At 40.0% G+C, this 23,259-nt stretch overlaps 2 protein-coding genes across 6 annotated transcripts in view; one reads left to right on the top strand and one right to left on the bottom strand.

The window, feature by feature from the left end:
- Positions 1-14,330, bottom strand: TAP1 (transporter 1, ATP binding cassette subfamily B member). Of its 5 annotated transcripts, none has more exons than XM_072429615.1 (12): positions 14,308-14,330; positions 12,056-12,574; positions 11,040-11,154; positions 10,512-10,642; positions 8,892-9,097; positions 8,004-8,201; positions 6,728-6,856; positions 5,995-6,183; positions 4,878-5,051; positions 2,339-2,498; positions 2,117-2,253; positions 1-810 (listed from the first exon to the last, which is right to left on the bottom strand). In XM_072429615.1, exons 2-12 carry the CDS (start codon positions 12,561-12,563, stop codon positions 592-594), a joined length of 2,166 nt encoding a protein of 721 aa, XP_072285716.1. In that variant the 5' UTR covers positions 12,564-12,574; positions 14,308-14,330; the 3' UTR covers positions 1-591. The 5 variants fall into 5 exon arrangements, with proteins under 5 accessions (XP_072285716.1, XP_072285715.1, XP_072285714.1 ...); XM_072429614.1 differs by lacking the exon at positions 14,308-14,330 and adding an exon at positions 13,869-13,986; XM_072429613.1 differs by lacking the exon at positions 14,308-14,330 and adding an exon at positions 13,743-13,871.
- The window catches only part of TAP2 (transporter 2, ATP binding cassette subfamily B member), a 19,938-nt gene continuing 10,790 nt past the window's right edge, over positions 14,112-23,259 (top strand). The window contains exons 1-5 of the mRNA XM_072429616.1: positions 14,112-14,249; positions 18,939-19,458; positions 20,145-20,259; positions 20,380-20,510; positions 22,637-22,842. Coding sequence (XP_072285717.1) covers positions 18,960-19,458; positions 20,145-20,259; positions 20,380-20,510; positions 22,637-22,842 — 951 coding nt within the window. The 5' untranslated portion in view covers positions 14,112-14,249; positions 18,939-18,959. The remainder of the gene's footprint in view (positions 14,250-18,938; positions 19,459-20,144; positions 20,260-20,379; positions 20,511-22,636; positions 22,843-23,259) is intronic.

The raw sequence follows: 23,259 nt of genomic DNA on the forward strand, positions 1-23,259 counted from the left end.
TATTTTAAAAGAACTTTATTTACATAAATAAACAAGTTATGGAAGTATTTTCCCATTTATTCACACAATAGAAATACTGATGAATGTAGCATTTTATGTACCGATCCCAGCAATTTATTGAAAGAGATCATTATAAAAACCCAGATTTTTTCTAAATAAAAATAGAAACTAAACCATTTGACATACAAAAAACAAAAGTTTGCCAAAACTGAACCCATGCAGAAGCAAAGTAAAACGCTCCATTCTTCCTAGGTAAAGGGAAGCCTGTGACTCTATACATTTCCTTCCACAATACATTGCTGTGTACCTAAATAATCAATTACCTGATCTGTCCGCTGGGAACTGGAAGATCTCAGCACAGCGCTGTGCAAGCTCCAAACACATTAGCTTGGAATTTATACTTTTCGGACGGTGGTGAAGCAAAGGGTTTGGTTCTTCAGCAACTTGTCTTAGCTAAAGGACAGCTTTACATTGAAACACTGCATTACATTTATTTTTTAGCCAAGAAAGTGTTCTAATAGACCAAAGCCTGGTGCATCTAACAAAAAACATTATCTATTAGGATTTGGATCCATTGCCTGATGATCACAATCAGTTTCGGTTCTCTTCCTTCTGGAAGATGCTGTGTTGTGTTTCCCACAGTTTGCAGTAACTGCCCTTGTTGTCCAAAAGTTGCTGATGTTTCCCTTCCTCTGTAATCTGTCCTTTCTCCATTACCAGGATATGGTCAGCCTTCTCCAAGATGTGCATGCGATGAGATATGAGCAGAATAGTGCGTTGCTCTGGATTGTTCAACACTGTGCTCTGAATCTAGAGAAGAAGATTGATATCATGGTGGTTACCACAGGGTTTCTGTATTGTAACTAGCTCAAAAGTAAGTGCTCATTTTTACTTTACAAGTTAAGGAGGAAGAGGGATATGTATATGTAAATACAATCACTTCTTCAAACCCTTCGAAATATAAAGTGGCCCTGTAATAACAGCAAGTGGAAGGGATGGGTCAAACTACTGCAGGTGTGAAGTGTAAGTCTATTGAAACTTTCAAACTGAGCTGGCAGCCAAATAATAGACAGACAGGGTCCCACCACTAAATACTGGGTTTAGAGGCCACTACAATATCATTATGATGAGCAGCCAAACTGGCTAATATGAAGATATAGAAGGGAGAAGAGACAAGCCCAAACAAGAAGAGTCAAAATGTCTGCTAAGTCCATCAAAGCCAGCCAATGTCCTGTCCTCTGCACCAATACAATGGTTTCCAAAGACTCAATGCAAAATGTTTGAAGCCTGATGAATGATCTTATTAACTTGAGGTCCAATACTGGTCAGGGATTTGGCCAGGCCTGGAAGGTATACCGAGGTATGTGCACTTTATACATACAACAGTTTGCACCCTCCAATGGTAAAATATCCTTAGGGTATAAATATGCAGCTAGTTCCAGGGCGATACAAACAGTTTAAGCTTCAAAACCTGAGGCATTAGATAATGCAAATACCCACAAAGACCCACACCTTGCAATAGGCCCAGTTCTGTGATGGCTACTTTACTTTCCAATGGTAAAGTCTGAAAGGTGGAAGGTTACCCAAACTGCCACCAGTGTTTTGAAATGGAGTGAACTTAACTGTTCACATTTGGGTGGGTTGACCCTAAAAACAAATAAAACGTCTCCCAGTTTAGGTATAAGCCTAAAAACTATATGCTCTGGTCAAAATAACTTTGTTGTCTTTTATCCTAATCTGAATAGCCAAAAGGGATTATTTTGCCCTGATTTTGTGTATACCCCTATAGTCCCCCTGCCTTTACCCAACCAATATACCTTACTTTCTTTCTCCCATGCCACAAAATAATAAAAGTGAATACTGATTCAATAAACAGCAAAAACAGTTTTTCCTTTAAAAAATCTAAAGTTTTCATGCATGATTTGCCCCAATACTTTTCATTTTATTGATTTTTATTATTATTATTATCATTATTATTATTATTATTATTAATAAACAAGATTTGTATGGTGTCAATATATTATGCAGCACTGTAATTGGTTGTACTTGTAGATAGGATTTATTACATTTCATATATTTAGCTACCTAATAAAAGATAATGCTGCAGCTTTCTCACCTTTAGCTCAGTCTCAGCATCGAGGGAGCTGGTGGCATCATCCAGAATGAGAATCTTGGGGTCCCTCAGCAGGGCCCTAGCCAGGGCTATTCTTTGTTTCTGTCCTCCAGATAGAAGTCCTCCTTTCTCCCCAGCTCCTTTATAAGATAATATACAGAAATTATATTGTAATGGTTCATATCATTTCCAGAAAAGAAAGTTTTGTATAATAATATTACCAACCTGTTTCGTACCCATCTTTTTTTTCCGAGATGAATTCATCAGCATTGGCGGCTCTGGCCACTCTCTGCACTTCCTCTAAAGTGACGTCTTCAAACCCATAAGATATATTGTCCTTCAAGGACCTTGCAGTAAGAACGGGTTCCTGACTTACAACTGACACCTAGAATGATTGCAAATGATAAAGGAGATATACAGTGCAGCAGATTTAAAAAAGTTATTTTGTCAATTGACAACCAATTTCATTCTGTTTTACTTTTACTGCAATGGAAATATAAAAAGAGAGTATCTGGTTGCCCTGGCTAGCCAGTACTGGTCACATCAAAATGCCTGTTTCATTATTGTTGTATATTTCAGAAATAAAAAAGATTATTGACATGAAGTTTAGCCATGATGTATGGGGACATTTTTCACGGATGTGGATATCAGTATCTGCTCTCCCTAACATTGCATTACAATGTGCACACATTGGGCTATCTAATGCCCCAAAATTGAGCTGCTATGCTAAGGTTGTGAAACCTCACATGACTGAAGGAGAACAGGACAAATGACTTCTCTTCTCTTCTCTTAATGTTTCATGTCTGTTTCATAGAGTAGAGGAAGCTTTGGCTTTGATTGGAGGGGAGCCACTCCTGCAAATTTGACAGGTAGGCATCCCTCTTCTTTATTTCCTTCAAAATGATGCAAGCATACAACAACACTGCTTTGTAATTACCCACGAAGAAGTGAAGAGCCTATCGGTTTAAGAAACCCTTTATTACACCAAACTCTGTTCCCAATTTTATGCCCCATTATTACTAAAGATAGATAGAGATAGAGAGATAAAGCTATCAGCAAGCACAGGCTAATATTTCATAAGCGGGAACAGTGTTTCTCAACCTTTTTTAACATGTGGAAACCCCTTCTATAATTACTATATCCCCAGCTCCCCGTACAGTGGTCGTCAGGAGGAAGAATGTCTTTTATATTGCTGGCCAGTGAGAAAAAACATTGTTGCCTGTTAAAATGAGACGACTGGGTAATAGCGAATGCTCCAGAAAGAAAGAGGTTTTAGGCTCAGGTTTTAGTGCAAAATGGTAATTATGTATTTGTAAATTCTTGATCCATACATATGGACTCAACGCTTTCCAAACTTCCTGGGTGGGTCTCACATATATACAGCGTCTCTGGCTGCACAGCTACAAACATCAGATACAGCAATTAGCTATATATTATATGACTGTACGAGACCTGCGCCTCTTAGATGGGGACTACTGCTGTTTATTACAGTTCTATCACTTAGAGATGAGCAACTTGAGCAAGTACAACTTGAAACCTTTTATGCAATCCCTATCAGATTCATTGGATTATACTTCATTTGACACCTGCTATAAAAACTAAAAATCTATATGCGTCTGTAAGTGCCTGCAAATGCAGCCTGAACCAACTCACCTATTTTGTGTAACCTTCTGTCATATAAACAGACCATAAAGGCCTTACAACAGCCAGAAGAAGCCATAATTTGGGGAAACGCATCGGGCCATTCATCACCTAAATAGGTCCTATTTTTTGTACTTATGATATACTGTATGGTGCTAGTACATTTATGTTTAGAATACGTATTCTAACCTTGTGATTGTTATCAAGAGCTGGAATACATTTTAAGCTATTGTATGGAATAGTTATATATGGATCAAGAATGTACAAATACATAAGTACGTTTTTTCACTAAAACCTGGGCCTAAAACCTCTTTTTTCTGGGACATTCGCTATTACCCAGTCTACTACTTAATACACTAACGGTGGCTCAACTTATTTGTTTAGGTAGGAGAGAACCAACCCCCATTTGAAACAGTCTATAAAATTGACCGGAGAGGCACATTGCTAAAAGAACCCTTGGCAAACTCTGGAGGAACCCTGCTTAAGAAACACTGATCTAGAATAGGGACTCCCCCGTGATACACATTTTATGTGTGACCTACGAGTTTTGCTGCTGCTGTGTATTATTAACAAGGAAAGTATGAAGTCCTCCAAGGTGAACAGAGAATAATTCTGATTAATCCTTGGCTAAGGGGAGGTTGCAACAATTTAGTCGAACAAACACCAAGTTGTTTTTAATGCCTTGTGGCCAACACTGAGGTCAAATGACCATTCTCCAACTCTCATTTTTTTTACAACCTTTATTCAGAAAACCTATGCAGGCAGGGTGTGAGCATGCAAACCTCATGATAACATCGAACAAGTATGGTAAAAGGGTTTTAAAGGTCAAGCTAACAGTCCTGACCATCTTTGCTAAGCTGTTTGTGGTCATTTGGTAGGTTGGCAATGCATCATGCCAAAGGTACGCCAAATCTGGCCCTAAAGTGTGGAATCATATTCTATTCTTGGCAGTCTGCTCTGATTACTAAGTTTTTCTAATATCTTTAAATATGGGTAACCAGTTCTACACTTGAGTCAATAAACTTCCACTGAAAGAGAAGTGCTCTTGATTGAATTTTGTAACGCTTGCAATATGCAAAGAGCCCATGGTCTTTTTTTTATCCTATTGAAACACTGTGCTAACCTTTTGGCGGTAATACTTGTTGCTGTAGTCAAACAAAGGCTTCCCATCCAGTAAGATCTTTCCCTTCTGTGGTTCATATAATCTGAGCAACAACTGGACCACCGTGGACTTTCCAGCATCACAAGGGCCCACCAGTGCAGTCACTTTACCTGGAAGTAGCTCGAAGGAGACATCCTAAGGATTAACATGCGAGATATTACCACCATTGCACATTTATGATACATATATTCATTGAATTGGGGGGACATAATACATAGCAGCTGAATTATTCATTATTTATGGAAAAACTGCATTGCTAACAACCTCAATGTTTGAAATAAATGCATCCTGAAATCAAGGATAGAAAAAAAAACAATCATTCATAAACTGAATGATGCTTAGTTTTTAAACATGGGATAAACATGGGGATGTAATTTTAATCACTGGTAACATTTAATATTTACGTATGATTAACATACAGTAAATAAACTTAAAAAAAAGCCCTCACTTATGCTGCTGGTACTGTGGAGCAATTGTTCTTCTATGTCCACAAAAGTAGTGGTAAAGCCCCCAAAGCCTGATCTCACCACTGTGCTCTCCCCTATTCCTGTAGCCTCCATTCACATTTACAATATATTAGAAGGCTGAGAAGGTGTAAATTGTGAGGGTGATTTACTCCACAGTACCTGCAGCTACAAACATGACAAAGGGCTTGGTATAGCATATCGACCACCTGCTAAAAAATTGTTAATAGCTTAATGCCCATAGCATAACCTCAAGTCTACAAGATCTCCTAAATATACATAATTTAAGTATTAATGTTTTTCTGTGTGGCCTGATATTTGACTAATTCATTACAACAAGATATTATTTAATGTGAAAATTCCAATAAACATGGCAATCATTTACAATTCACTATGCAGTGGACTGCATAAGTTACTACATTTACAGTGAATTGTTGATGCATGTAATGTTTTACTAATCCCAGTTTTTAAAGAAGTGAATGCCAATGGGCATCACAGTGGCTCAAAGGTTAGTGCTCTGGCCTTTGCAGTGCTAGGTACCAGGTCCGACCATCGTTTAATTTCAGCCAGGATCTATATGGAGAGGTGGAGAAAGAACACTACTGTGATGGTACCTGAAGAGCTGGTTGATCGGGTCGCTTAGGGTACGAGAAGGTGACATCTTCAAACTGAATGTGACCCTTAAGGTTTGCTGGCTGAAGGCTCCCCTCGAGTGGCATCTGAGGCTTCCTGTCCATGTATTCAAAGACTTTTTCTGAAGATCCAACTGCCTTTCGGACATCGGGGTACATTCTTAGCAAGACCTGAACGAGACACCATCAAGAGTTATAGGATTAGATCATTTTTATGATATTATTTACAATCATTTTATGATTTTTATTATAATTTATTTTAGATATCATTTTAGATCTTCATTTATTTTAGATATAATCCACATATGCATGAAAAATATTTCAGCTTGATGTAAACATGTTTTATTAATATATAATTAAAATCAAAAACTTGTTGGTAAGTATATTTGGAATTATATTTTGCACTATAGCAAAGTGTGCTTGACAAGAACAGGAGACCGTCTGTTAAAAAGTTTTAACTTAGATTTTAAACCTAATAATGAATTGAAGCACGGAAAATTCAGCAACAAATGGCTCAAAAATAAGTCATCATAAAAATAATTCAACATTTACCAGCATCTAGGGCATTACTGTGCAAAAATCTACACCCTAAAATTGAAAACAATTTTTAACAAATTTTAATGATCGCAATATAGACACACAAACACATATACATATATATATATATATATATTTATAATCTTTATAATCAAAATGGTCCACCCCCAGTCCTTACCTCTACTGCTGAAGTAAATTGCAACTCATACATCACAAAAGACACCAGTTCTCCTCCGCTGACCTCTCCGTTTGACACTAACCGTCCACCAAAATACAGAATTCCCACCTTTAGGGCCAGACCTGAAAACTTTAGAAACCCAAAAACAAAATAAAATTAAAATGTTAATTATTATATGAAATATGCTTTTGATTTTTGCAGTGAGGTTGTGTGCAGTTTTCACCAGACCCCAATGCTCCACATACAAACTCCCACCTGTACACCCACTGCCCCCATACACTGACTGACACAGAAAGCAACTGCAAGCAGGAAACCTGGGTGGGTAGGATGAAATTACAGAACTGTCTATTCATCTTTCTTATTCAAATGTCCTACTAGCAGGTACCCAAGAGCAGCAGCAAAGCTCAGGAAAAAGTGTCCCTCTGCTCGACTGCCTCGCTTGGATCTCTCTGTCAGTAGGAAAGATTCTATCACAAATCAGAGGTCTGCAGAGGGGGTTCTTAAATGGGAGACCCCCCATGTATTGCAAATAATGTTGCGCGTGTTGCCAACCCGTGGTCCGTGGCTTTGGCTGAAGCACCCATGAGTGGGGTCAGAAAAAGGACCCCGCTGGGGGGGGTGCACTGGCCGGAGCCAGGAACCATGTCTCCTGTACAGTTGGCAAGTTCAGGGAAGTGGGCAAGTTGTCTCTTAACACAACACGCCCACTCTCCCATTGCAGGTCTGAGCAGTGGGCGGGTTATGGCATCATGACGTCACTAAAGGGGAACCCTGTGACACCTGGTTTCCCGTTAGTGGTCCACCGGTCCGAAAAGGTTGGCAACCACTGTTTTTACTTTATGAACTGTCTTGTGAAATTGTGTTACCTTATTTGGATTGGCATCCAAAGTGAATTCTCTTGAGGATTTTATAGGTGAACAACATGCACAAATTTCAGTAAATGTACAGTTTTCTCCCCTGGCTCTTTTAGCAGGGTGCACCACCAAGCACATCTTAGTAACCACCCGGCTGTTTTTTGTAATCACTGAAAAGTTGGGTCACCATACAGGGGCCACCACCTACCTACAGCTACTTCCCACTCAGCTTAAAAATAATTGTGGGAAGTTTATTAAAGGTAGGTATAATTTTATGGGAAGGTTGTTATGAAAGTGAATGGTTTTGCTACAGGGTCTCTTTAAATGCATATGATAAGGAGAAGTTATGTTCTCCAGTGGCTTTTGTTACATAGAATAAAGCTGACACAGAACACGCCACGGAAAAGTCATGCCGTACTCACACTATTGGCCATTCCACTGAATGCATAAGCCATGGACTCCTTCTTGTTCAGCTGGTAGGTATCATTGAGCTTCTTCTCGTATCGCAGATACTCTCCCTCCTCATTGGCAAAACTACGAACTGTTTCCATGTTAGAGAAGGTCTCCATTGCCACTTGATTGACTTTTGAAAGGGAATCTTGGATTTGCCTGGCCAGACTCTGGGAGACAATTGATGAATATTAAATATACCGGTACATATATAGTTCCATAATAAAAAATCTTTACGTTTTAGAAATGCCCAATGGTGGTATGGACAAATGAATAGCAGGGAGTCTTAAGTTACCATAGATAATTGTCACCCAACGTGAATGTTTGTGAATGTCTCGGGTGCAAATGTGTGTGTATCGCAGATCATTAAACGATGTAGGATCTAAGCGGATGGCCAATGACTGTCATTTCCTATGGAGGAAGACATATCTCAGGTGGCCTGGGCTTGTCCTTCTTCTCCTCTTCCTATAGAGCTGAACAGTGGTTGTGTCTGGTGTTTGGTGCTGCCAGAAATAATACTGAAATATTGCTCCAAGTGAAGTTTTTGTATTGTCCCTAAGTAGTTCTGTTCGATAGTGACAACCCTTTCCTCCATAAACAGTGGCATGAACAATTATATAAGAACGCTGGACAAGAATCTTGTTACTTGCAGAATCAGCAGGTGAAAATACAAGAAAAATGTCTATAAGAAGAAAACTAATACAGCCACTATGTCAAGTTGCAACCTGTTATTTGGTGGGTTTAGTTACGCTTTTAACAGAATATTTCAATTTACATGTACAGAAAGAACTACACACACATGTAAAATGTACTATTAGTATCTTACTTATAAATGTTTTGTACCATAAGCTGAATCTTACCTGGGAAAATGATCCTGATAGCCGCGGCACAAGGGTGATGACCAATACGCAAAGTACAGTGAAGAGTGTAAGCTTTGGAGACAAGCTGAGCATGTAAGCAACCAAGAAGATGAGTCTCATCAGGTACCACATCAGCAGGTTAAGATTTTCACTGAGAGATTCACTCATTGCTGCAATGTCAGAAGTGACGCGTGATGTGATATCACCTGCAGGAACAATGATGTCATTATTTTACCATGTGAGGAACTACCTGAGCTCCATGTAGTGGTGGAGGGAATTATTGACTCGCCTCTCTTATAGACTTGCATGCACCCATTAGTCCTGATTGTGCTCACAAGTTGATTTAATGTGCATTATATGATTATGAGACAAGGGCGGAGAGATCGCAGTGCAACCGCATCTGCAACTTCAATTTGCACGGACAGTCCTTGCTTACAAGCCCAGTCTCAGTTGATGGCGTGTGCCAGTAGTTGTCAACTAAGGGCCGGCTTGCAGGCAAGGACTGCACCTTGTTCTATTAAAGAAAGCTGCCCGTGAAATCTTTCTTCCCGAGTGATGAGTAAAATACCATAGTTGGCAGCACAGTGTGATAGCTGTGTGTGTAAAGTCTGCATATTCTGCAACTTACAACTGTGTTTAAACATTCAAATCTCCTAAACTGATGGCCATTAAGACTTGAAATGTTCAGGGCACTAGGTATACCCGCATAGCATCAGTGCCTAATTTTTTTTAAATTTCAGAAAGTTGAACAGTGGATGTGCTTGTTCAAAAACAAATGCCCCTGGAAGCCCAAAATTGAAAATGCAAATTAGGGACCCCCAGGGTAATTTACATAGCAAGGAGCATTTGCAATTTTTTCCTACCTGTCACAAAACTATACCTGTTAACCTGCTACTTGTCCACTTCCCTAATTTGAACTGCAATTTCTCTGTAATGGGGAGGTGTAGGAAACCCTACACGCCCCACACAAAATTTTAGGTGCACCTGTGGCTAAAATCCTCCAAAATTTCTGCACTGTGGTATTATTAGATCATATTACCCTCTGCCGATCAATAAGCGCTTCTCTGTTACACATAACTATCTGCTTCTCTTTCTTATCTCAATTTCTCTGGAATAGAACTAAAAATGAAGGTGCCAGGTGATGGAGGACACTTGTGGCTTATATCCCCCAAAATTTTATCACCATGGTATCAATAGAACATAAAAAAAATCTGCCCAGCAAAACACTTTGACATGCCATACTGTTTACTTCTTTTGCTTGAACCCTAATTTCTCTGGGCCTCCACCCAAATACTTCTTGCCATGTAAGTGGCCCCAGGGGCACTGACTGATCTAGGTAATGCAGCCAAACACTTGTTCTTGAGCTTTGCTGCTACTCCATGACACTGCAGCACAACTTTCATATAGGACATTTAGACGTGTAGGATGAATATACAGTCCTGTAAATTCATCCTACCCACCCAGATATTCTGCTTACAGTTGGAATCAATGGGTGGGAGTGTGTGGGTGGGTAGGGCATGGTGGAAGTGGGTATTGGGTGGTCAGGGGATAGAGTTGGGTCATGGGACTACAGAGGCCCACTGTTGGCTACATTTGGCACTGCTATGGGGCCATTATTACCTGTAGGTACAGCATCAAAGAACGCTGCTTCCTGCCGCAGAACGGAGCGGAGGACCTGCCCCTGTGTCCGGGTGTGCACCAGGCTCATGGTGACGTTGAAGATGCAGTCACAGAAAAACTCAGTGAAAGCGCTAAAAAACAGAGCAAGACAGTAAGGAACATGCCCAGTCCACATACTGTACATACCTCCACCCTATCTTTTAGCACATGTGTGTAGGCAAAACGTTTGATAATTCTCTTTCACTGTATCTTTAGAAAAGCAGCATTGTCAGCCTAGGACTGAACAACACCTCCCCATGACTTAGGAAGAAGAAAGAGTTATCAGTTTACTAGATTTATGTCATTAGGTGCTTTGTATGCTTATTTAACAGATATAAAATGTATTTAAATTTTAAAATTACTGTTAAAAAAAAGAATATTGTTGTTAAGGTTTACATACAATTTATTGACAGGGTGGCGCTTGACTATGTCACAAACTATAAGTGTGGATACGGCTTAATGTAGTGCAGGAATTCTTTCTTCTCTCACCTGAATAAAGTAATGATGGACATCATCATGATGGCGTTCCAGAATATGGACGGGTCCTGTTTGCTCTGGATCCAGTCGGTCATACGCCCTGTGTAGGAGGGCAATGCCATCTCACCTGATAGGACAGACAAAGCATTATGACAAAGAGCTGGAAACACATTAAATAATGTTCTGCAAAACTAATTACACCAATGAGCATGTCTTATCCACAGCAACCAATCACATCCCAACTCCTGATTTTAGATTTGTTTAACAAACAGATTATAAATGTGATTCTGCCATCAATCTGCAGTCCTTCAAAGTTTATTATATCAGTTTCTTCTGAAAGTTGAAATACAAGTTCTATGGTTGGTATGTGTAAGAAATATGTTTTCCTATTCATTAAATCCTTAGAATTACACAGATATGTCACAAGGTGCAGCTTCATGTTGCAGGGAAGGAATCCTAATATTGTTGAATTAAGGTTACACTTACAGGTCTTGTCCATCACCTAGTCAATGACTGTACAGTAAAAGGAGGAGCAGCAGACTGTTGAGCTCATCGGTGTCACTCCTTTCTTTTCTCCCTAAGTATCTCCTCTATACAGGAAACCGAGTTAAAGACATCCGACATATGGCGGACTTCTATATATGAATGGGGCTTCCCTGCCTGTTTGTGTGCAGGGTGGAGGCTTGATGGGGGGGTCCATAAAGTTTTGTTTCTTTGCTTGTGATTAGCTCACAGTGAGGATTTTACACATTAACTGACCTAATGCCTGATAATATGTTCAGACAAACATTTGTCCTAATTGCATTTATTAAAATAATGTACCTGTTCCGACTTACATACAAATTCAACTTAAGAACAAATCTACAGTCATGTTTTCGTATGTAACCCGGGGACTACCTGTACAAGGAAATGCAATGGGCTGATACCAAGCAAATTTAACTACTTACACTGTTTTCCCTTGCAAAAATATTTTCAATAAAGAGCTTGTAAACCTTGTGTTTAGCTTTGAGGTGAGGAGATCTACTTACCCCACGATGAAAGCACCACAAACACAGCCACAAGCAGGAACCTTCTCACGTAGGATTTTAGAAGAGTAATAAGTCTCCACAGGGAACCTTTCGAACCTTGTGATTCATCCTCATCATCCTCGCTGGATGGAAGCAGATAGTAGGAGATGACACCGGAGGTAATTGTGAGAAGATAAGAGATGAGGAAAAGGTCCCTTCTTCCCCAGCTGTACAGGAGCTCTGCACTTGTCTTTGGTAAAGGAAGATCGGTGAAGGTCACAGAAGATGGTACCAGGAAGCTCAAGACGGCACAGTAGATAAAAGGACCATCACTGAGTAGCCATGATGGAAACTTGAACCTTCGGCTAATTACATGGGCGCTCAGAATCAGGACCGTGAACCGAGCTAAGCTCAACAGCCAGACCAAAGGAAGCCCAAATGGGAGAAAACTGGTTTGAAAGGAATTTAGGAGAGAGGTGAAGAGAAAGTCCACTCCGGCCAGACAAGACAATGACCATAGTTGATGCATTATGGTAGAATCTACAAGAAGGAAAATACATCTTAAAGGATTGTCACTGGAAACAAATTATACAGATACAATGAAAAGATTTATCCAAGGTGTGTATACCATGTATTTGTCCTATATGGCCAATGTTTACGGACGCCTGACCATCACACCTGTCTGAGCCTGTTGGACATCCCATTCCAGAACTATGGACATTTTTACGGAGTAACCCCCCTCCCCCCCGTGTGCCTAAAACTTCTCAGGGAAAGGGTTTTAGTAGGCAAAGAGCATTTGTGAGGTCAGGTACTGATACTGGATGAGAAGACCTGGGTACCTACCTCTACACTCTCATCTGTCTATCCCCTGTACTCTATTTCTATTTGTCTATTCTCTGCACTCTCCTTTTTGTCCTTCATCAGTCTACCTTCCTATTGCGTGCTACTTCCCCCACCTCTTAGATTGTAAGCTCTTCTGGACAGGATCCTTTTCTCCGGTGTCATTGTTTGTATCCGTCGCTCATTTGCTACCCCTATTTAATGTACAGCGATGCATAATATGTTGGCGCTATGTAAATACAGTTTAATAATATTAATAATCCTGTACATTCCCCATATAGTGTGTCCATCCTCTGCACTCCCTTCTATCTGCCCATCATCAGCACTCTCATCTGTCTATCTGTCCTTTGCACTCTCATCCATTTGACCATCTTCTGCACTTTTCTCTGACTCTCTAATCTTACATCTCTTCAATCTGCCCACTACACTCCTATCTGTCTATCCTCTGCACTCCCATTTATCTCTTTCTCTGCTCATATTCTGTATCTACCCTCTGCACTTTCCTCTCTGTCTCTATATCCTGCACTTTAAACTATTTCTCATCTGTACTCCCCTATGTCTGTCTCTTCTCTGTCTTTCCTCTGTCTGTCTCTCTATCCCCTGCACTTCAAACTATCTGTCTATCCTATGTACTCCCCTCTGTTTCTTTTCTGTTTGTCTCTCTGCTTTCTCTATCCCCTGCTCTCTCCTCTGTCTGTCTCTTTTCTGCTCTTAGCTTCTGTCTGTCTCTCCTCTGCTGTTTCCTCTGTCTGTCTCTCCTTTTCTTTGCTCTCTCCTCTGCACTCTCCTTTGCTCTCTCATCTGTCTCTTTGCTCTTTATGTGTCTATGCTGTGTATTCCGGGCTGTCTCCATGATGTCAGGACTTACCTGTCTCTGTTCTGTCCTCTGTCTCTGTTCTCCTCTGTCTCTCTCCTCTGCACTCTCCTCTGTCTCTCTGCTCTCTGTGTCTATGCTGTGTCTTGCAGCCTGTCTCTGTGTGATGTTAGGACTTACCTGTCTTTCCTCTCTCTGTTCTTCTCTGTCTGTCTCTGTTCTCCTCTGTCTGTCTCCCCTCTGTCTCTGTTCTGCTCTGTCTGTCTCCCCTCTGTCTCTGTTCTGCTCTGTCTGTCTCTCCTCTGTCTCTCTCTCCTCTGTCTGTCTCTCTCGGTGTCTATGCTGTGTCTTCCAGTCTGTCTCTCCTCTGTCTCTCTCTCCTCTGTCTCTCCTGTGTCTCTGCCCCCCGCCGTGGCTCAGCCCTGGAAGTCCCCGAGGTTTCCCGGAATCGCTTGGTGTGCAGCAAAGAGAAAGTGAAACCATCGGAGAGAATTCATTACCGGCCGCCATATCCAGCACCGAGCAGAGCCCCGAGCAGTCACCCCATCCACCCTACCGCCGGTAAGTACCCAGCAAACCCTTCTATTCTCATTATATCTGATATCATTAGAGAACTAACCAGCCTGTGGGGAACTACAAGCCCCAGCGATCCCCAATCACCATCAGATTCATATGTGAATGTTGTATGATTGATGTGTTGCATTGGCAGTCTGATCATTGCCCCATATCTGATGTTAGCGTTGTATTGTGTGAGGTTATTATTTGTTGGTACATTGTTACAAAAGTCACTTTAGGTATTTGGCAATCTGCAGCTTTCATTATGTCAGCCATGTAGCTCCTTCTATAGAAACTTCCATATATATATATTATATTGTCCTAGAGAAGAGTTCCAAACTTCAGAGCTCCAAATATTTCTCATTGTATCCAAATAACAACCCAACAACTGTAATACATCAATAATAAACATTATATATAAATACGATGTGTCTGGTATTACATAACTGAAAATAAATAAACATCAATTATTATTATTATTATTATTATTATTAATAATAATAATAATAATAATATTTTTAATGTATAAAGAAAATTATATATTTGTGGCAGGGTCCTCTCCTTTTCCTGTATCTGTCTGTCATTTGCAACCCCTGTTTATTGTACAGTGCTGCGTAATATGTTGGCGCTATATAAATCCTGTTCATTAGTAAAAGTAATAACAATAATCCAGTATTACAGAACTGCATGTGGTTTATAATCCCAACCACTAAGCCTCATTTATTATTATTGTTATTTTAAAAGCTGATTTAAACCTTTTATCATTTTAGCTTTCATTTTAAACATTAGCTTCAGCATCTTGTCCAGGTATGTTCTGTTATGGGTGATACTTTTCTCCCAGTTTGGCCCCTGCAATATTATATTGCACAGACATGTTCCGCTGTTGTCTGAAAGTCAGTCCAGAGCCGATGTGTATTATCAAAATGATATATAAAAAATTGCCACTACGTAGTTCCCTTTGCAGAAGGATTGGGTAATGCAGTAAAATAACCCTATGTGCCTATGCCCTATGTGTACCTGTCATTGGTCTGTCGCAGGCACTTCTGTTTTTTTCTTCACCAGTAATTTACATTGTATGTGCTGAGGAATAATAACAAATTTGGTAAAGTATTAAACTTACGAGGGGGAGCTGAGAAGGTCCTTTGCCCCCTTCCAGATGAAATAGAAAAATGAGTATGTGGGCATATGACAGCCTAATATCTTAGTATGTAACTGTGCAAATATCAGGTCATTGCGATTTTTAAAACAGTTTTTTCTTTTAGTGAGAAGCTGTGATGGCAGAGGCACAAGCAAGTTTCACGTCGTTGGAATTACGGGCCGTCATGAAGTTTCAAGAACTTCTCCCCCAGTGTTTGTGACATGTCAGTGTGAATGTCCTTTGCTGGCTTTCCTTGGAGAAACAAAAACTTCATGATGGCCCATAACTCCAACGACGTGAAACTTGCTTGTGCCTCTGCCATCACAGCTTCTCACTAAAAGAAAGAACAGCTTTAAGAATTACAAAGACCTGATATTTGCAGTGACATACTAAGATATTAGGCTGTCATATGCCCCCACACTCATTTTTTTATTTCATCTGGAATGGGGCAAAGCCAGGAACATCTCAGCACCCCCTCCTATATGTGAGCTGTATATGTTTTGTACATTATGTATATACTGTGTACAGTTTTCTGAATTTGAATCTATAACCAATATATAAACTTTATCAATTTATCTATTTATTTATTTACTTGTTGAATAGCACAGGAAGGATTGGAACTCCTTTTGGGTTTTACTGCACTGGCTAAGGCTTTGGAATCTCTATAATGAAACCCTGGAGAGTTTTAATCTTTCTTGTGCTATTCAATACTAAAAAAAACAGTTGTGGCTATCAATTCACTTTAATAAAACAGTACACAGTGCGCACAGTGCTAACCTTTCTCCACTCTACATTCACTTTATGAGGCTCAAAATATAGAAATATACAAAGTGATATACAAGCTTGATTGAGTTTATGTTCATATACAACCCAGATGTTTCCACGTCTGTCCGTTTGTTAAAAATATAAGCAACATATTTGGTTTCTGTGCTGGGATTAGATACAGGTGAAATCTTCAGACCAACTTCACACCTTTGCATGTGGGTAGCTTGCAGTGCACAATAATGCAACTTGCACATATTGAGCCTGATTTATTAAAGCTCTTCAAGGCTGGAGAGAATACACTTTCAGCAGTGAAGCTGGGTGATCCAGCAAACCTGGAATGAATCTGGTCCATGATTCAAAACATTTGCTAGCAAATAGCAAATTACTCTTACTGGTGTCCCCGGTGTATACCCTCTCCAGCCTTGGAGAGCTTTAATAAATCAGGGCCATTGTGGGTCATTTATTCCGAATGGCACCCCAATGCACATTGGCAATGGTTTTCCACTGCAACACATGGCAGTACAGTCTCATATGGTGTGCCATGTGTGTGTCAAGGGAAATGTTAGTTGGGGTTTTCTGTGAGCTATAATGCAGCCTAATGCATGTTAATGTAGGTGTAGCAAGATAAATGGCAGCATGGTGGCTCAGTGGTTAGCACTCTAGCCCTTGGAAGCGCTAGGTCTAAAGTTCAAATCTCGGCCAGGGCACTATGTGCATAGAGTTTGGGTTTTCTCCCACATTCTAAAAAAATGCAGTAAAGTTATTTAGCTCCTGGCCCAACCTAAAATAATTGACCTTTGTTAATACAGGATTTATTAAAGTCGTTATTAATGCCATGTGACAATGGTAGGGACATTAGATTGTGAGCTCTTTTGAGGGACAGTTAGTGAAAAAACTACGGACTTTGTAATGCGCTACGTAATATGTTGGCGCTATATAAATACTGGATAATAATAATAATTGTAACAATGGATTAATATTCATTTTCAACCTACAGTCACTTATACAAAATGATATTTTGCAATATATTTACTTTGCTAATATATTTGTTGATCAATTAATTTAAACTGTCCCTGTTAGTAATCTCAATCTCAAGTTAGGTGTGTCTGTGTATGAAGCAAGAGGTTTTCTGTTATAAAGAAAGAAGTAATGTTGCCGCATACCATAACCCCGGTGTCACTGCAGAAAAGCCCTTTGTGTCTGACTTTCAGCTCTCCCCATGTTTGGCTTCTAGCAGCTTCTATGACATTATCATTATTGCAGTGACGGATGCTGGACCTTCGCCAGCTTGAAGCTTCAACTCAACTTTCAGTTTATTCCCCACTCGCCATTTTATTGACTCGCAAAAAAAATAAAACCACAGAATGGCTGACACAGAATGCAAATTGCCCAGCAGGAAGCCAAGAAACAAAATTGAGTGCATGGATCACATGTATTAATTGAAATCTGCCCCCCAAATCACTATTACCCAATAAGATAAGTCAATGTCATTTCTGCAACCCTGATTTATCTAAAGTATTAAATATATTTCCTAAGGTAAAATTAAAACAGGGTAGGGGTGAGAAGACTTGTAAGTGTGACTGCCCAGCCCAACAGCTTCGTGATGTGACGGAGCTGCGTACTTTTCAGATTAAAATAAAAAGAACTACAAATTCTTTGATAGAAAAATGGGTTCTTTATATTAACCTGAACTGTATGCTGGAAATTTAGTTTTAATGAAAAATGTTACAGGGATTGTGAGACCTTATATTGACCATAAACGTGGTGATTGCTGTTAAAGCTGGTCATGTGATTCAACCACCGAAACCCCTGAGATAAATAACAAAGAGAGGGGGATGATTAGGGGACTAATTCAACCTGCCACTGTGGGCTTATCTACAGCTTTTAATCCCACCCACAAGCTACTCAGTATCCAATGAGAACTTGTCTATTTAATTGATGGGTGGTGCTTAGATGCAAGGGAGGTGCTTAGTATTAACATCCAGAAAATCTCGCCTTTGGTACCAAATATGAAAAAGGGGTAACAGGGGTGTATATAAGAGAATTCTCAGGGGAACCAAGACACAGCTCTTGGGCAGTTGTGTAAAATTGCATCCCCTGGGTGGAATTTGGGGTTTATCTTTTTTAGAGACTTTGTATCATTTTGCATCTTTTCAGCTTATTTTCTTCATGTTTTTATTAAACACATGAAGAACCAGGGCTGGAGGAATTCAGCTTCTTCCTTATTTATTACAGGACAATTGTGACAATATGTGGACAACAAATGGGCAATTGTGACAATATGTGAATATTGTTACAGTACAGGTATTCCCCGGGTTACATACAAGATAGGGACTGTAGTTTTGTTCTTAAGTTGAATTTGTATGTAAGTCAGAACAGGTACATTAGTTTAAAAAATGCAATTAGGACATGTTTGTCTCAACATAATATTAGGCAGCGTGGTGTCAGTTACTGTATACAATCCTCACTGTGAGTTAATCACAAACAAACAAAAAAACAACAACTTAATGGAGCCTAGACATTCTATAAATTCTGTAACAAGTTGTAGGTTAATCGGCAAAAAGAACCATCTCAAAGTTTGTCATTAAAGAGTTACAAGATGTTACTCCCACGGCCCCCCCCCCCTCATCAAGCCTCAGTTCATATGTAGGTGTCCTCATTATATCGAGTGTCCCTTACTCTGGGACTACCTGTAATTATAACACTATTGCTACATTTTTTTACACTGATTCTATATTAGTGGATTCACTTGGTTTGCGCACAGATTGATGAATTTCTGTTTTCCCTTTCAGGTTTCTGGAAGTTATTTCACAATGATCTCCTTCAGTTTTCCTCTTCTTATTTTTTTGCTGGACTCCTCTCTAAGTTATGTTTTATCCTTCCTTGTATATAAATATTATCCCATATATTTTCTGGATGCGGTGTGGCTGGTGAATCTCATTAAAATTCCTGTTCTTAGAGTTGTGTCTCAGAAACTGCCCCGTCCATGGTGGATCCCATCAGCTCTTCTCTATGTCCTGACGATTTGCCTAGTACCTCCTTTGTACCAGACGCTCCGATTCCTTCTCCTGTCCCAGCCTCCGGAGCTACACTCAGGCCTGGCCCACTCTCTGCTTTATCACCTGCCATTATCAGTGGCCTGTCTGCTCTGGGATCTCCTGTCCCCTTTCGTATTTCCAGAAGAGGACGCTGAGGAAAATGGAAATGGAAAAAAGAAAGAGAGGAAGAACTTCATCAGGGTCATAAAGCTTTCCAAGGACGATTGGCCTTTTCTGACCTTGGCTTTTCTGTTCCTGGTAGTTTCACTGATGCGTAAGTTTCAGCAACTCGGTAAAGATGTCCAACAACTAAACTCCGGGGTGTTCAGCCACTTGTATCAACCACAGTTGTCTGGCCAACACTGTTTGTCCTATGACCAGCTTGCCAAGAGACATACATGAATAGGCAGCTTTAATATTTCAGATGAAACAAACACCCCATTGAATTTGCTTCCTATGCCATTATTTTGCACAATCTGTACATATATTTGTAGCCATTGGTGGGGTGGGGTGTTTATTTGACCTGTACCCATTCTTAAATGTTTTATTAGTTCGAAAGTAAAAACGATCCTGTGCATACTAGGCCTAACTATAGGCACATATGCACTTCTGCTACTCTTTTTATGTCCTTTTCCTAACGTAATATGAAGGAATAAAATGAAAAATCCCATTAAGTCTAAGCGGAAACATCAAATTAAAGTCAGGTGGCTCATAGGAAGGCCTTATTCTGGTGTTAAAGCTTTATGAATTGAGCCTTTATTGTGGTAAATTTGACTCCAGCCACAGCATGACAACCAAAACCTCATGTACTTTGAGATAAACCCCTAAAGGCTGGCAGAATTTTCCAAGCTGTTGGGAGGAATTATATTGGGGGTAGAACATAGCACATTACAATAACAAGAGTCCATATAAATTCACTGGAAATACCAAGTAACTCTTGCCTTTGTTATTTGTCCCCAGTTGAAATATCTATTCCACATTACATGGGACGTGTGATTGACATCTTGTCCAATAACTTTAAAGAGTCTGAGTTCCTAATGGCTATTTTGTTCATGGCCTTGTTTTCTGTCACAAGGTTAGTAAGTTGTGTATATTTGGTTGTAGAGTTAAAGCATAACTAAACAATATACCTAGGGCCAAAGGGAGGAGGACAAACTGAAAGTAATTGTTGATATCTGTGTCTGTTTTTCCATAGTTCCCTCTCTGCAGGATGCCGGGGAGGATTGTTCCTATTCTCTATGGCTCGACTTAATATACGATTACAGAAACTCCTCTTTCGAGCCTTTGCTAAACAGGACATTGCCTTCTTTAAGGAAATTAAAACAGGTAACAGTTTGTCTCCTAATTCTATGTGTGCCTTCCTGTCTTCTTTAAGCATATATATGAACCCAGTCACCAAAATCTCATATTTTATTTTGTAAAGCGTTAGCATGACTCAAAATGTGACAAGAAATGCCCCCTACTAGTAATTAATATTTACCAATCAGCTGCATAAAGTAGCCTATATAGTATAGAACCAGAACGTGCAATGGGTAAACACAACATCAGACACATTCAGAAGATCTGGGTGAATGTCTTTCTATGCCCCTGGGGAGTTCAGCAGCATGTGAAGTAGTATGGGAAAGTTTTACTTCCTTTCTTTTGTTAAACGCTGTTTGTCTTAGTTTGAAACCAGCACCAACATTGCTCGAATAGAAATTCAAAGTCATTTTAATTTTACAATTTTCCCTATTATATAATACTTGATGATCTTACTATAAAAATCCTTGTGCAGGCCCTACTTTCGGTTTTAGGGATAATTCTTAGTTCCTGCCTCCTATTTGCAGTCCTGAATTATCACCCCGTAATATAGAATGCAGCAATGCTTATTGCACAAACAGCTGTTGTCCCCAGAAAGTTGGCCCAGTGGAATGGGGAAAAAAAGAGGCTGGGAAAGAAAATGTTCAGGGAGAGAATGTTGAGGGAGACCAGTCAGCAGAAGCCAGTGTCTGGAGGGGTATGGGTGAAAGATGGTAAGTGAATCAGTGTCTTGGGAGGATAAAGAATGTTAAATGTTGGGTTAGCCAGTGACCCACCTGATGGGTCTACATCCTCCATTTGGCCGTATGTGGTGGTGGGGGTTAAATGTAAATGTTGAAGGAGTCAGTGTACCAGAAGAATATATAGATTGAAAGGTTGGGGAACCAGTTACTAAGTAGATGTGGGGAGGAAAGTTGAAGAAAGATTGTGTTTTGGGAAGATGTGAATGGAAGAGGCTAGGGAGCTTGTGCCTTGGAGAATGTGGAGAAGGGAGCCAATGACCCAGCAAAGAAAATGGGGTAGGTGGTGTCCTACTAGGATGTGTAGTGGGAGAATGTCCCAGGTGGTAATATGGGGGAGGCTGAAGGAATCGATGTCCTGGAAGGATGTGATGAAGGATATTCTATGGCAGCTGGTGTCCTTTAAGTATGTGAGGTTCTCCCATGATGAGAACCTCAGGTAATCGACGTCCAGAGAGACTATAGAAAAGGAGAGGCCTTGGGAGCCAAAGTTTTTGGGAGGATGTGGGCAAAGGAGCTATGAAAACTGGTGTGTTTCTGGAGCATGTGGGAAGGAAAGGCCAGAGAAGCTCATGAGGCTTTAGAAAGGAAGAAGAAGCTAAGGGTTTCATGGTTTATGGAGGACATTGGAAGAAAAAGCATAGAGTGCAGGTGTCCCAGGTGAATGTAAAGAGGGTGAAGCAGCCAATATTCCAAAAAGAAGCTTGGTAATGGTCCCAAGGAAATCCAGTGTCAAGGAAAAAATTGTCTGTCAATAATGTGAGTAGAGAAAGAACCTAAAGCAGCAAGAACCTCAGGAGAGGAAGATGCTGGGGTAGTCAATATCCCAAGAGGATAAGTCGCTTCAAAGACTGGGGGAGCTAGGGCCCTGGAAGGATTTGGGGGAACGAGACCAAGTGAGCTGGTATCCAAAGAGAATATTAAAAGAGAGAGTGGATTACCGTATTTTTCGGACCATAAGACGCAATTTTTTCCCCCCAGAAGTGGGGGGAAAAAGTCCCTGCGTCTTATGGTCCAAATGTATCAAAATGTATCCTTCCCAGCTGCTGTCCAGGGGGCTAATATGAAATCAGACAAATTTCCTAGACAAGTGTCCACTGTGTAAGATAGAGATATGGTATTTATTGTTAAGAGATAAAAAAACAGCCGTGGGGATTGACACTTTCCGGTGTGGCTTTCTCTCAGGAATGCAATAATTAATTGCCCCGATTCACATATGTATTTTCTTCTTCTTTTTTTAGCCTAAATGTATTATTTGGAAACAAAATCTGTACATGGATTGTATTGTCCATATGTTAATAAACCTTAGAGACCGGATATGTTTAGTACTATGTATTTACTTACTTACCACCGAGTTATCATAGGACAAATATGTTGCTACTTTGTGTTCACTGTCTGTCTTTGGCCTTACAGGAGAGATAATTTCTCGTCTGTCACGTGATACAGCATTGGTGAGCCGTGCCATCCCTGGCAATGTGAACATCACCTTGCGGATGCTTGTGAAATGTATTGGTTACCAATATTTCATGATACTAGTGTCCTGGAAGTTGACGCTACTCAATCTGATCAGCACACCCCTCATCGGCATTATTCAGCGACTATACGACAAATATCACCAGGTATATACTGTATACATAATCACAGGGGATATGCCATGTGACCAGGGACTGGAAAATTTAAAGAAAGCAATCAGATCTGTAATTTGAAGTTGGTTTTATGTGCCTATACGTTTATATTGATTCAAGGAACTGGAACATCATCCAATGCATATATTTCCCTTATCTCTAGAACTCTTATGACTATATTGTGCCAAGGTACACACATGCAGAGAAATTATAAAGAGTATGAGAATGGAAAGATAATGGAAAGGAGGGTGAATGTCTGTGTTACATGTACACAGGAATAACTCACATCCTATTGTATGGAGAAAGTCATTCCTACCCTTTAACACTAACATGACCCCTAATGTCTTCTGTAATTTCCTGAATTATTTAAAAAGGTTTCCTGTACAAAGCCAATATGTATTATATGGCATA

This window comes from Pyxicephalus adspersus, chromosome Z, assembly GCF_032062135.1.
Source record: "Pyxicephalus adspersus chromosome Z, UCB_Pads_2.0, whole genome shotgun sequence".
NCBI classification, from domain to species: Eukaryota; Metazoa; Chordata; class Amphibia; order Anura; family Pyxicephalidae; genus Pyxicephalus; species Pyxicephalus adspersus.

Coding starts and splice junctions, on each gene's coding strand:
- TAP1 (XM_072429611.1), bottom strand. CDS start 12,738: ATGGGATGTCCAACAGGCTCAGACAGGTGTGATGGTCAGGCGTCCGTA. Junction 12,575..12,662: donor CCATATAGGACAAATACATG/GTATACACACCT, acceptor TCCTTCTTGTAG/ATTCTACCATAATGCATCAA. Junction 9,098..10,511: donor CTTTGATGCTGTACCTACAG/GTAATAATGGCC, acceptor TTGTTCCTGCAG/GTGATATCACATCACGCGTC.